The 14951-nt window shown below is 44.2% G+C and overlaps 1 protein-coding gene across 1 annotated transcript in view; it reads left to right on the forward strand.

Moving 5' to 3' along the window:
• Nucleotides 1-14951, forward strand: part of LOC146861608 (contactin-associated protein-like 5) — a 1183739-nt gene that overhangs the window by 902032 nt on the left and 266756 nt on the right. Inside the window, exons 15-16 of the mRNA XM_085646457.1 lie at nucleotides 8457-8584; nucleotides 8672-8842. Coding sequence (XP_085502583.1) covers nucleotides 8457-8584; nucleotides 8672-8842 — 299 coding nt within the window. The remainder of the gene's footprint in view (nucleotides 1-8456; nucleotides 8585-8671; nucleotides 8843-14951) is intronic.

Below are 14951 nucleotides of genomic sequence, written 5' to 3' on the forward strand. Positions count from 1 at the left end.
AGAGATACAATTGAGAAATTACAAAAGTTGACAAGACTGTAACAGCATATGAAAGATACCTAGGCAAGGCAATAGTTGCGTAGTTCATGGCTTTGGTGCTGCAGACAAAGCAGAAGATACAATGCGAGATAACTTGGACCCCTATCTAAAGTGCAAATGCGTTCATAGAATTTCAAGCAGTGATCAGAGCCTAAGTTTACATTCCAGAGCATGACATAAAAAAAATCATAAAATTATGTTAAAACTTCAATATTTACAATAAAACAAAGATGTAAAAATTACAAATTGTTGGTGTTTAGAAGTCAGACATCTATTTACATTTTGAAACAGGTGGCCATAATGGCAAGTGGTCTCATAAAAGCGAGGCATCACATCAATGGCTCTCAGGGGTAGATAAGGGAGTTGACAGTGCTCTCTTTCTAATCGCCCAAGACTGGCCCAGACATTTCGTAGTTGCGCAAACAAATAAGGGTCTTGCATCTGATTTCAATATGCGCAAGACCACTCTGGGATCTTGGGTCCTAAGTTGTCCACAGACTGGGGCTAACCATTTGCCCCTAGGTTTCGTATAAGCTATAAAATCAAAAAGAACTTAACCTATTGATTCATTTGGGCAGGGGCAGCAAGGGCAGCCCATGGGTTTAGCTTTGTTAATCAGCCAAGAGTTTGTAAAAGCATTAATTGGTAAACTACCATGACTGAATTGGATATAGAGCTTCCTGTCGGCTGGCACCCTAATGATGTCCAAGTAACTTTCTAGAGAGCGACAGGTTTTCAAATCTCTATATTCTTCTGTTAGTCTGCCCTGGTTGCTTTTGGAATGTGCTATCTGCTCAACCCATGGCCAATATTGTGATTTAATCTGGCCTCCGGTGTAGGTTGGTGGACAGCCAAAACTATGACCTGGTAGGCCAATGCTGGATAAAAAACTTTTAGCATGTTTAATCCAGCCAATTTATTTTCGTGGTATCCAGGGCACTAACCTCATCAAAAGCTGCGGTGTAAGGTGCCAATTCGGGGGTGGTGACCATTCTCTGCCAAAATAGCAGGAGGCAAAGCTTTGCTATGTTACTAATGGGCTTAAAGCCCAAATCAAGCTTTAATGGGCAGAGAGGGGTGCTTTGCGAGAGAAATACTAGATTTCTAAGAATCTTGTTCTCCATTGCTGGGAGGTCACTTGCACTTGCCCTACCCCACAGCTCAGCCCTGTATAGTGCACCACTCACAGCCTTACAGCTATATAATTTCAGTACAGGTGCTATTGGCTTGGTATAGGAGAGACAATGCTCCTTCCTCAGAGCCCCAGTTACCTGGGAGAATTTGAGGAAGCCTTATTAAGATCGGATTTCCAGGCCATAACCTCTGATAGTTTGATTGCCAGGTAATCGAAGGAGCTCACGCTCTCAAGAGGGGCATTGTCCAAAAGCAGGTCTCCTTCAAAGGTCTTATGGGAGTTCAGCAACATTAACTTAGTTTTGGAGGCGTTAATTTCCAAGCCTTTCCCATCACAAAAGATCTTAAATTGGTTTAGTAGTTTTTGTAGGCCCATGGGAGTTTCTGAGACCAGAAAAGTGTCATCTGCAAATAATAGGGTTGCAATTCTTTGGTTTGCTAGCGAGGGAGCATCTGCTGGAATAGAAGATAGGACCTCAGCACTTGATTGTGTAGAGTGAAAAGAGGGTTGTGGCCAGGACACAGCCCTGTCGGACCCTATTTTAACGGGATCAGTGACATGTGCCTGGCCACCCCGTCTCACTTGGGTGAAGTACTCTTGGTGTAGCCTGATTAATAGTACCAAAATTCCCGGAGGCATGCCGATATCCCTAAGCACCCACCATAGTTTGTCCCTAGGGAAAAGATCAAAAGCTGATTTTAGGTCTATGAAGTTATATAGACTCCCCTTGCCCAGCAAAACCACCTTCCAATACAGCATGACAAGGCAAAATACTTGATCGATTGTGCCAGTCTTCCGTCAGAACACTGCCTTGTAACGGAGAGTGGATGTGATTCTCATCCATACAAACCTGGATCTTGTTTAGGAGTGAGCGGCAGAAGACTTTTGGGCACAATCGATCAAGCTAATTGGCCGATAGTTTAAGGGGTTGGCCCCGTCACCCTTCTTGAAAATGGGAATCACTTCGGCCCCTTTCCAGGGTTCTGGAATCGTCTCCCCACCAGTGATGTCATTGGAAAGATGCCCAGTTCTCCCTATCTGAGCGAAAAAGGTCTCCTGGAATGCCATCTGGACCCAGGGCTTCAGCGGGTGCAATTGCCTCCAGGGAGGCCAGAATTTAATGTCTACTAAATGAAAGGCCATATATTGGTTCACATGGATCAGGCAAAGTCGTTACTCTAGCTTGGGTGCAGATGATGGAATAAAGTATGCCAAAGTGATCTTGCCGCGCATTTGCTGGAATGTTGTTGGTCAGAGAGGGTGACCTTTCAAAATTGCCCTTTGACAAAAGTGACCAAAACAACCTAGTGTCTGGATGCAAAATGGACTCCCCAAGTTATTCCCATCTCCTTTCGTCCCATTTTCTCTTCCCCTTTGTTTGTACCGATTTATATTGCCTCCTTAATTGCGTGTCAAGGCGGTGTCCCTATTTCTTATAGCTATGGACAATCGCCTTCTTAGCACTTCTCACTCCTTTGTGAACCACAGATTTGTTTTTGGTAGTCTTTCTTGAGTTGGCCAAACCCCACCTGAATGGACAATAACATTTCTGGCCAAATGTTCAAAGTACTTCGGGTGCAGGGTGCTGCAACTTGCCACTGCGATCGATTCATCAGGCGTAGAGAGCAATACCCCAGATGGGTTTCTAGATCACTTTTTAGTGTGTTAAGCTTGTGTTTATCTGCCATGATCGCGGGCCATTTGAGTCACCTTAGTGATAAGTGTGGCAAAATCTACCCCGACCTTTTCGCCCCATGGATGTTCAATAATCAGGGTGAGGAGATTGTGGTCACTTTCACAGACCAGGATAATGGACAAATCTTGTACTAGTGGCCATAATATAAGGTCCACAAGTATATAGTCTATCTGAATAGACCCATTCGGCCCAGTGAAAGTCATCCCCCCCTTCTTTGTCAGAGCAAGTTCTCCTATTAGTTCGCCGTAGCCTATATTTCAATGATATGGCATTCAACGGCAGAGCCGCTTGAGACCACTTTTTTACTGGGGGAACCTCCAGCGGTGGTACCAGCCACCTTTTATCCTCCTCGTTGACCGCATGTATATCATTCTAATCGAGTGGCTCAAAAGTGATATTAAAATCGCCATCCACAATTATGGGGTGACTGGCTGGTTTGGCATCCAATATCTCCAATATCTCATCCAGGGCCTCGAGGGTTGGTGATCAACCTCCTCTAGAGCTCCTGCTGTAGACATTAAAGATGTCAATTGGCGTACCTCTACCACTCTTAAGCCTAATCCCAAGAATATCTGGGTTATGAATGGGCAGCTCCGCAGCATCACAATTTAGTGACATAGTGATCAAAATGAGCAGCTCACCTAATGGCCGGCCATGTTTTGACCAAGGTGCCAGTGTGCAGAATGTCACAAATCCCATAATGAATATAGGAGTCAAGCTCCAAGTTCCCTGCAAAATGCGGATCTTGTGTCGGCTAATGAGCTCAAGCCAATGGGGGAGGTCAAGCTTCCACCTTATACCCGCCACATTCAATGACGCTATTTTCAGCTTCCTTATGTCTGTGGTCTGGGAAAGGGTCTGGGGGAGGAAAGGAATGGCAGTTTCAGCTGCATGGGTAATTGGATGGATGCATGTGATTGTATCTGCGGCCTGAGTTTCATCTCCCAAATGTAGAGCTGTGTTTATGTCTAGAGCAAGCTGGAAAATGGGAGTCATTAATTCATTCCCTGGGGAAGGACCCTCCTGTCCTGTATGCATCATAGAAGCGTGTAGTCAATCGTTCTGGTATATGGACGAGAGAGGGAGATCCCTTAAAGTCAATATAGCGGTCTTTACTGAACCCGCCCTGCTGGGGATGTTCAACTTCAGTTGTATGTTTGTGGTGGGTGGTGGGAAAGTTCTAGCTTCAAGGGCAACCAAATTCTGCACTAGATATTTGCTAGCTAGGGTATGCTACGTTGCGTCAACAGTGCTGTTAGGTAAGACTCGTCTTCTTGCCCTCACGATGTCATCTCTTATTACAGATCTACATCCCCTTGTGTGCCTATTCCAGTGTATACCTTTTTTTTTAGGGCTTCACCACTCTCATATTTGATGTTATTACAGTCAACCTTGGGTACATTGACCATGTGGATAGTACACTGGGGAGCAGAGTGAGGGGTCGGGTGAGGCCGAGAGAGTAGAGGCACCATACTGCGACCTATACTTTAGCATGGTAATTCTTGCTCTATGGCCATCCTAGGTCCTGTTGTTCTCCTAGTGGTTCCCCTGGGTTCCCCCCGAGAGCCCTCTTAGTGCTTGCCATGCATGGTTGATGGATTACAAGGAACCCTATCATAGTGACCTGAGGTACCCTTTGGGGGTAGACAATTGGTGTTGTGACCGTTACATGGTATTTTCGTACTATAAAGGGTGGGGATGTTCATGTTCAAGTTTTTGGCTGTATCTAGGGGAGACATAGGTGGAAGGGTTTCAAGGCTACTTTGCACTTCTACAGTCTTGAGGTACAGTCTCCACATAAGGGCAGTCAAAGCTCCTATGGTTTCTTTAAAACCTCTTGTCTCCCTCAAGAGGTCTAAATTAGAGGGTGGCCTTTTGTTGGCTGTCAACCTGCCACCAAGATGTGAACTCATGTTTGACCTGTTGATTACTGTGCTCGTGGGAAACCCGAGCCTTCTTTGCAGATTGGTACATCAATTGAAGGTTGTCGCTCTGCAAGAGGTGCAAAACGATTACTCAGGGGAGATCTGCTAACATTGCACATTCAGACACGCGGGATTCACTAAATAGACTGGTGGAGGACTCTTTAAGTACTTCTGGGGTCTTCATGGAGCGAGTCTTGCTGGATGCCTTTTTAAATAGGCTTGGTATGTTTCCACACCCAGTGTTATTCGACCCAGCAGGAGTGTGTGCTTGAGGAGCCTTGGGGGTGAGAGAGAAGGTATTGGAAGAGAGTGCAGATATTGAGAGCAAACCCTTGACTCTAATATAATGTTATCAATGTGCTCGGGCGCATCAACTCGATTCTACCCAGCCCTCCCTGATGCAAGACCTAAGTTCTGAATAAGTTTCTTATTTTTTTTCTTCTCAGCACCTCCCGTCCCGCCCTCAGTCACTTTCCTTTTCCCTATAATTACAAAAATGCACTGCCATGAGAGGTAAATGCAATTTGACTAATAGCAGCCTACAATGTCAGATAGAAGGTGATACCTTGATAGGGGGAGCAGTCCACGTCCTTGAGATGCAAATTTCAGGGGGGTTGCCCAGCCCGGCCTCCTCCGGGCTCGGACGAGCACAGATGAGCCCACCCTTGGCCCAGGCTTTGCCCGGGCATGTCACGCGCCGCGTGAGTCCTGAGCAGATTAAGAAGTGCCTCCTGGTGCATGGAAGTGCATCGGCCGCTCCTGCTACAAGGTTAGCTAGGGGATAAAGTCCCCGTGATGTGCAGAGCAGGTGGCGATGCAGTGATGAGCTCCTATGCCACGGGAGCCCTGAGCAGCTCATGAAATGCCTGCTGGCGTGTGGAAGTGCGTCGGCGACTCCTGCTGCAAAGTTAGCTAGGGGATGGAGTCCCCGTGATGTGCAGAGCAGGCAGCGATGCAGTGATGGGCTCGATTGACTCTGCGCTGTTTCCCGTTATCACCTAGAATAGCCGCTCAGTAGCCTCCTCTCATCCCGAGAGCCCCCAGGCTCGCCCCCACGGACCGAGACTCCTCCGGCTTCTCCGCACTGCCATGGTTCAGCTCCCTGGTAGCATGAACGGGCCGCATGCCACTCTACTCCGCTCCCCGTCGGCACTTCCCACTCAATCTCTGTGGCAGGGGGCGCTATCTGTGTCACGAATGTCTCCTTAAAGTCAAAACAAGTCAAGAGAAGTTAAAATATATTTGATTATTAAAAGAAATTATCATAAAAGAGCAGCATATAACATTAAAAGTAAGTTAATAAATAAGGAAAATCATTTTAAAAATCATATTAACAAGCTGATTGTAGATGTTAAGAAGCATTGAGCAGAGTTGCAAAGTTCTACATTATTTAAAATTTTGGTTAAAACAAAGTGTTGGTCTGCATTTACTAAATTTGTAATTCTCTAAAACAGGAAATGGAAAAGTGGTGCATGAGGAGTTAATAAAATATGCAGAAAACCACAAAGTGCAGCAATGTCTGTGGTGAAGATTTATCTCAGGGACAAATAAAGACTGATGTCTAATAAAACTAAGAAAACTGAGAAGGCTATGAATGCTTCCCAGTCTTGGTGAATGAGAAGAATCAGCTCCATATCTTTAGCCACATGGTCCATAGTTAGTTATAAAAGTACTGTTTTGAGATGCCTCACACCAAGTGGTAAGTTATGTTTGTTAGATAATTAAGTAAATAGGCAATGTATGATATGGTTTCACTGTCGTTTTATTTCCAAAATTTTGAAATTATTTGAATAGTCACAGTTGCTGCTAAAGGGCAATACATAGTGTTTGACACCCTTTCCAATCTAAAAAAGATGAATTAAAACATGAACACAACCCTGCGTAAACGTACTGAAGAAAAATTAATATTAAAATCGTGTCTGATAAATAAATCTACATAAAGTGAAGGAGTCTGGTAAATTTGCGAACTATTTTCATGCAGAGTGCTGAATTTTAAATGAATCCGTTTTACACATCTGTGTTGTCGAGTACTGACAGTGCTATAAACATCTTGTCACATTTCTTTTTATCGCTATCTCTTATGAATATAGTTACCCACTATCTGCTGAAGCAAGCATCTCACCTCTTCATCAGTTTAGAGATCTGGGGAGCAGGAGTATTCTGTTTGTTTACTGAACTTTGTATTTAAATGCCTTAGAAAAATATCAAAATGTTGCTACTCACCTTAAATACATGTGGCAGATTTACAAGCCCCTTATGACATTTTTGCGCCGCTGTTGTGTCACTTTTGTGATGTAGCAATGGCGTAAACAATGCGGCCAATTTACACGTGACACATCTAGGGAGATGCGTCACATTGTAAACCACATCACATTATACCTGCGTCAGGTATAATGTATGCAGGGTGGGCGTTCCCATGCAGGAAAGCCGTGTAAAAGTAATGCAGTGAAATCTACAAGATTTCACTGCACCACTTGGAGGACGCCACTGCGTCAAAACCTTACGCCTGCAGCGTAAGGAGTGATGCAGAATAATAAGTATAGGCCTTAACATGCATTGCTGGATTTGCGTCGTGCTTGCCACACGATTCCAGCATTGCGTGACTTTTGGGCCAACAGATGCATCAGAACTTCTGACGCATCTGTCAATCCTTACGCCATGGTGCGCCGTATTGTAAATATGACGCATCCATCGTGCAACAAGTGTGTCACAGGCTGGCGCAGGGAAACTGACACATCTCTACAGATGCATCAGTTTCTTGTAAATCTGTCCCAGGGTTTGCAGGTTCCAACTATGTACTTTGGTCATTAATGTAAAAGGAAACAGTCAGATTTATGTCAAAATTGAATGTAACTGCAATACACTATTGCAGAACTAACCTAATACCTAAACAAAGATGAAAGGCATCTCATATTTTACATTGGGATCACTGAATCCTTTGATAGATTTCTGACCAAGACACGATTAACATCTGCTACATGACGCTTGATGCGATGGAGCTCCTGTGATGAGCGTTCCACAAACAGAAGGGGCTAACCAGGGCAGCCTGTGGTTTACTACTGAGTTCCTGTTGTATTTGATCTGAATCCATTTTTGTGTATTTTAGTGAGAATGGTTCTGGCCAAATAACATGATCATGGTGATGATAATTATGATAATGTAAATAACATCAACATCAACAAAACAACAATGACAACAATAACAACATTATTACTACTATAATTATTAGTAATAATAATAATAATAATAATAATAATACTTATTATGATGATTATGATGATTATGATTATTATTATTATCACAAATACAACGTCTACTATTACTACTATTAATACTAACAATAGTTGTTATTATTAGTAACATTAGCAAGCTTGATGTAGTGGTAGTAGTACCATCATTAATAGTAGTAGTAGTATTGGTTCTCCTATTATTATTAGTAGTAGTGTTAATAATAACATTAATTACTATTATTTGTATCAGTAGTTAGAGTAGTTCTGGAACTACTGCCGCTGCTTCTCTCACATATATTAATAGTTTGTTCTTACATACAGCTTCATACTATAGTGTTTGCTCTTCTAATCACTGTAATTAACAGGTGTCACTATTGATACAAAACTGCCAAATACATACCTAATAGGGAAGCTGGTTGTTTTCTTCACAGGACCAGTGATACGGGTCTCCTAACCTTCAAGGACCATTTACCTGTTACTGGAATAGTAATCACAGACACAAACAGATCCAACTCAGAGGCAGCCTGGAGAATTGGCCCCTTACGTTGCTATGGTGACAGTAAGTAGAGCAAACATCTTACACGTGTTTTCCTTCACGGAGTCACGCTGCGCTCAAGTCGTTGACAAGAATGCCTTTGATTCGCAGGAAGCTTCTGGAACGCGGCCTCCTTTCACATCGAGGCGTCTTACCTGCACTTCCCCACTTTTCCTGCCGAGCTCAGCGCAGACGTTTCATTTTTCTTTAAAACTACAGCCGTGCCTGGCATATTCTTGGGAACGTTTGGGGTACCAGATTTCATACGCGTAGGACTGACCTGTAAGTAATTTGTTAATTTTGCTTTAGTAAGAGTGGTAAAAATAAATTTGAATGTTATAATAGTTTTCATGCATTTGCCTCGGGACTGTCTTTCATGAGCATAGCAAAAGTGTTTGTAAATTGCTTATACTTCAAATGAATTTACTCCATCCGCTGAGCATTTAATCTATTTCAATTGAAAGGGTGGCATCTTGTTGTGGAGCAGAAGTCACATGTTAGGGACGGTCTGTCCTGATTCAGATCATTTTTATCCCTCAAGCCACATGTTCACATTGTGTTTGTAATTAAGGTATGCAATCGAGAATGGTCTCCACCAAACTAAAGGTGCACCCACCTAGTGGCAGCTGGCATCTATGGAGATGCACAAATAAAACAAAAAATAAACACTTACCAAACACACCCTCCACTCCAGACCTCTTCTGCTTCTTCTTTGGTCTACTGCAGGCCCCAGTAAACTCCATTGATCAATCCTGGCGCTGCTCACATGCTGTTAACCAGCATGAGAACAGGGCCCTGATTGGAGGGAGTGGCCTCTCTCAGCCCTCCCCAGTGCACTGGAGGCCTGACCTTGCTCTCAACTCAGCTGTCTAACACAGCTGGGTTGAGAGAATTAAAGTGGACATGTCTGGATGGCTGACAAAAGATGGCCAGCCAAAGAGACATGTGCTCTCTGCCCACCATTCCTCCTTGCTGCCACTCAGCAGGTCCCACCATGTCCTAACATTCAGTTCAGGGCGGGGTGATGAAAAATAAAATGGCAAAAAATTACCATTTTATTTTTAATCTCTGGGGCTTTGGGGGGCATGTAAGTCAGGCAATGTTCCTCCCCTCCAACGGAAGAGCCACCCCTGCACCCACCTGCTTTACAGACGGGCGGAACTTAAGTATGTTGGCGATGGAGACTACTCTGTTTCCATCGCTGACATACTCCTCGGAAGTTTTGTATTCAACTACCTGCCCAATTTAGAGTGGGCGGTTGAATGGCCTGGGTTTAATATCCATATTATGACACGGACAACCCCTCCTGTGACCACAGGACCCAGGGTCAATACTAATTTTATGCAAACAGGGTCCACCATAGGACTCTTTCAGGCAAATAAGCAACCTTCTTACATCTGTTAGGGGTAGCCGCCATTCAATGTATTAGTCATAAGCACCAAGTGGTAAATTTAAACCCTGGTGGATTACTCCGCTTCGCCATCGGAGTTTCTGGAGTTTTGCCTACTCTGTGTTCCATTGAGAACATGGAGCTTAGACAAAACTCCAACTCTGTGGTAGAGCGGAGTCAGCCGGCCCCTCCACCCTCCCAAATTAATTATAATAGCTAAAAAAGGCACTTACCTGCCGTGGCTGTCTCCTCCTTGCCCTGACCGCTCTTCTTCCTCGTCTTCGCCGCACCTCTTCTTAGAGAATCTCTACGTTGTATGTTTTAAGCAAAATAAACCTTTTACCAGGCCCAAACCTTTCATTCTAATACCTATATATCACCCCTAGGTTAGTCCCTGGACAGCCCAGAGGGAAGGGTGCAGTGTATTTAAAAAGCTTGACATTAACTTTTTATTGTGGTAGTGAAAACCTTCACGACTGCAAGGCCTGTCTCTGAGAGGATAACATTGAAGTTACCTTATGAAATGTAATAAGCTGCATCTTCCAAATGGTAATAGGTAACTAGTTCATGTTTGGATTGTGTCTCTTAGACCTGTCATCCGAGGGTGTTTTGCCCCCTCACATTTTGCCTACTTACCTCCACTTTTTACTGTATCTTTTTGTTGGCCTTAGGGCTCTGAGCACTTTACACTGCTAACCTGTGCTAAAGTTTATATGCTTCTCTACTAAACATAGTGACATTGGTGTACATCTGATTGGCATATTTAGTTTACTTATAAGTCCTTTGTAAAGTGGTATACCATATACCCAGGACTTGTAATCTAAATGCTACTAGTGGTTCTGCAGCAGTAGTTGTGCCATTCATATAAGTAGCCTTTCAAACCAGTCTCAGGCCTGCTATTGCATGACCTGTCTGTGGAGTTTACTGCCCCTTCTATTTGGCATTTAAAACCACTTGCCAAGTCTTAAACCTCCCTTTTATTAAACATAAGTCAGTGCTAATGTAGGCCCTAGGTAGCCCAAAGGGCGGGGTGCTGTGTAAATAAACGGTAGAGCAAGTACTTTGATGTTTTACATGTCCTGGTAGTGACAAACAGCTACATATGTTTTTCACTACTGTTATACATACTCCTCTCATAGGCTAGCATAAGAAATTCCTTAAAATACTTTTAGGATGTAATTCCTGATTAGAAAGGAGTACCTGCATCATGTTTCTTATCTTTGGAATAGTAATGATGAATTCTTCTTTAGTTGCAAAGATGGATTTAAGTTTACTATTTTAGAAATGTCACTTTTAGAAAGTAGACATTTCTGTGCTATTGTTGCTCTGTGTGCCTTGCAGCCTGTCTCCAATACACAACTAGAGTGGGAGACAGCTACACTGTGTGCATTCCATTCAAACAGCCACAAGCACAGGAATGGTGGGTGTGACAGAGAACTCATCTACTTTCATCCACATTCTGATAGCTCTTCCTGGGCAGGAAGAGGGATGTGGAGCTGAGACTTGCACCTGAATAGGCAGTGTCCTCTGTCCCACACAAAGTGCTGCTTACCCCCCACAGATAGCCTTGCAGACAGGGCTGGGATTGAAAGGGGGACCTGTGCACTTTAAGGGCTTACTTTGAAGTCACCTCTACTTGAAAGGCACATTTGGATATAATCATAGGGGATCTAATCCTACCAGAACAGTACACTACTGGAGCTGTGAAGATCCATGCTAGAAATAAAGAATGAAGTGCCACAAGGATTATCAATTTGCCTGACTGCTGCTCTGAAGGAACTTCTTTCTGCTTTGCTGAGCTGCCCTACTACTTAGTAATCTTTGCCCTGTTGAGGACAAGGTCTGGACCCATCTCACTTGAACCCAGAGTGACTCCAAGGGCTTCCTGGCTTGCCTCCTGTTCTGAAGTCTCCAGGCCACCAAAGTCTTCCTGCAGCTCTGCATCATCACCTGGACCCTGCCATCTGTGAGTTATGTCCTGCCAGGTGGTGCCAATTTAGTCCTGGACTCCTAAAAGGTGATTTCTGCTGTCCAGCACGATCAAAATTGACACAGTGATGACTTTGCGCTGATCGGAACTAACACATTGCCCTACGATACTGGCGCAGGAGCCGATCAACAACATCGAATCGACAGACTCCACGTCTCGATGACGATGGACAGCGTGGTTTGGTGATGACGCAGCACCTGCATCATTAAGGGGTCTAACGCCGAAGTCTTCATCAACTGTGGGGATCGGCACCGAAGCTTTGTCTCCATCCATGGGATTGACGCAGCGCCTCTTCGACTCATCACATCGAGTCTTCAACGTCAATGCTTGCTCCATCCAAGTTACTTTCTTAGCGGGAACTGCATGAGTTCTGTAGCCAGCCTGCCCTCCATCGTGTTGAACATGAACTTTGGATTTTCCCTGGTGCAGTGTGACCTCAAGTAACCCATTAGCACTATTGACTTCTAAGCACTACCTTTTGATTTAATCTTTAGAATTATATAATTCCAGTTCTACTTATTCGATATTTGTAGTTTTTGTCTTGTTTTATTCATAGAATCATTCTCTATTTGTCTAAACCTCTGAAGTATTTTTGTGGTGTTTTCATTGGGATACTGTGTGTGTGCTGCACATATACTTTACACAGTGCCTCTTTAGATGAACCTGACTGCCATGTGCCAAGCTACCAGCTGGTGAGCACGGGTTATATTTTAGAGTGTATCTAGTTTACCCTGACAAGGATTGTGGTCCCTACGTGGACAAGATGCATTTATTTGCCAACTAGAGATCCAATTTCTCACATTGGTGATCAGCGATGAGGAAAGGACTTGTGTTTGTGCAAAACCATATAGTACCTCATTCTTCACTACAACTCTATACTAAGACTGATTCAAGCCATGTTCAATTCTCCCTAATTGGCTTTTTGATTATTCCGCTAAAACCATGTCTCACTCTGGAGTAGCGTCATATGCAGTAACTGATTTTGAGCTGGACTGCGTCTCACACTCTGTAGCAGCTGAAGGATTTCTGTAATGACTATCAAGTGTGTACAAGGGGTTTCACCAGGAAGGTTGAGCTACAAAAGGCTTTGAGAGCCTGGGTGGAGACCCAGGTAGCAGAGGATGACCATCGAGGGGAGAATAAGCAGGAAATCCCTGAGGAGGAGGATGACCTGATTCTGGATTCCAATGTGGATTTGGGACTGCCTGTAGTTTGCCAGGTGCAGTAGTGGTTCCCACATCAGGAAGTGTCCTCCAGGAACCTTTTCTCCTGAGTTGCTTGCAGACAGGAGGGAGGAAAGACATCTCAAATTAGAGCTTGTCAAGTTGGAGCAAGCAGAGAAACTTGCGTTGGCTGCGAAAAAGCAAGCTCTAGCGCAGAGGTGAATAGTCATTGAGGAGAGGAAGATGTCCCAGGATCTCAGTCTCAGAGAGCCCTACAAGTGGGTTCCACTAACAAAAATGGTAGCAGGATACCTGCAGTGTCCACTGGTGAGTCCAGAGTCAGGATACCCAAAGTTTTGATGCCCAGTTATATGGTGGGGAATGACATAGACAGATGTGTTTCAGCCTATGAAGTGGCTCTAAGAGTGCACAATGTCCCTGAAGAGTTCTGGGATGTTTGGTATTGTAGGCATATGCCCTTGGTGAGGAGTGACACACTACTTACTATACCGGTAGGGGGCCAAACATACTACACTGCTATGAAGGCCATCCTATTCAGTAAGTTTGGACTCACCCCTAAGAGGTAGAGGCTTCAGATTCAGGGGCAGCTACAAAATCTCCACACAAACATGGATGGATTTCTTGGCACTGAAGGGTTGGGTGAGGGGGAGCTAGGTTGTTGATTATTAGGGCTATACAAATTAATTTTAAAAGAACACTTGCATGATATTTGTTATCCAGAGCTGTGCCAAAACCTGGTTGATAGGAGGTTAACTGACCCCAGGAAACTTGCTGAGGAGGCTGATACCTCGGTCAGCACCAGAGTGTCGAAGAATCCATCGGAGGGGGGGGGGGACTCCCAAAAGGGTTGTCAGGATTCCCACCAGAAGAATGACGGGGAGATAAAAATACAGAGTTTGCTAAAGGCCCCCAAAACAACTCACAGAGGAAAGCATCAGGTTTTCATTCACAATCTGGCTACCAGAAGGAAAACTACACTGACAAAAGTCAGCAACCAAATCTCATCAAGTGATATGAGTGCTATGAGTATGGACACTAGCAAGGGGTATCAGAAGTGTCCAACAAGAGCACCATCTCACTCTGGAGGAAAGACTCCAGGGGTGATTATTGTAGTTCTGGGGAAGGTGTTTGTCTCCATTAATGGGGGAGGGAGTATTATCCAAGTATCCCTGGATGACAGCGAGATGGTTCCTAAGATCCATGTGCCCTCAAATACTACTAAGTATAGGCAATAGGTCACCATCAATGAGTAAGGTGTTGAGGCTCTGAGGGATACAGGTGCCAGCCTAACTAGGGTAAGGAGTCAGCTGGTGTCCCCAGAGAAGGTGATTCCAAATGCATTCCACCAAGTTGTGGTGGCTGACAACAGAGAGAGTCACTATCCAGCGGCACTTTTTCAATTTGAGTGTGCGGGGTCTTCAGGGCTTCTGAAAGTTGCTGTGAGTCCTTGTTATATTTCATATCAGTACCCTACTATAGGCCCAGGGAACATCATACACTTTCCCTACATCAGCGCCCGTTATTTCATATGAACGAGCCTTATAAGGCATAACTCCAAATAAGGACAGAATGCCTTGTATGGACATAACGCCTTATAAGTACTGTAGCCTTTTATGGACTAAACCTTTCACCTAGTTCCATGCAGATGGTGGGTTCTTCCCAATCGATATTGCTAAGATGTCATCCTTAGCACATATAAATAATTGATGAGTACACTCTCCAGAAGGTACACTTCACCTCTCCCATCGACGCACAAGGTTTAATCCCCACCGTCATCCTCATACTGAAAAATGGGTAACACACGTACATAGACTGTATAAATACGGC

The sequence above is a fragment of the Triturus cristatus genome, chromosome 3_1 (genome assembly GCF_964204655.1).
Source record: "Triturus cristatus chromosome 3_1, aTriCri1.1, whole genome shotgun sequence".
Lineage (NCBI taxonomy): Eukaryota > Metazoa > Chordata > Amphibia > Caudata > Salamandridae > Triturus > Triturus cristatus.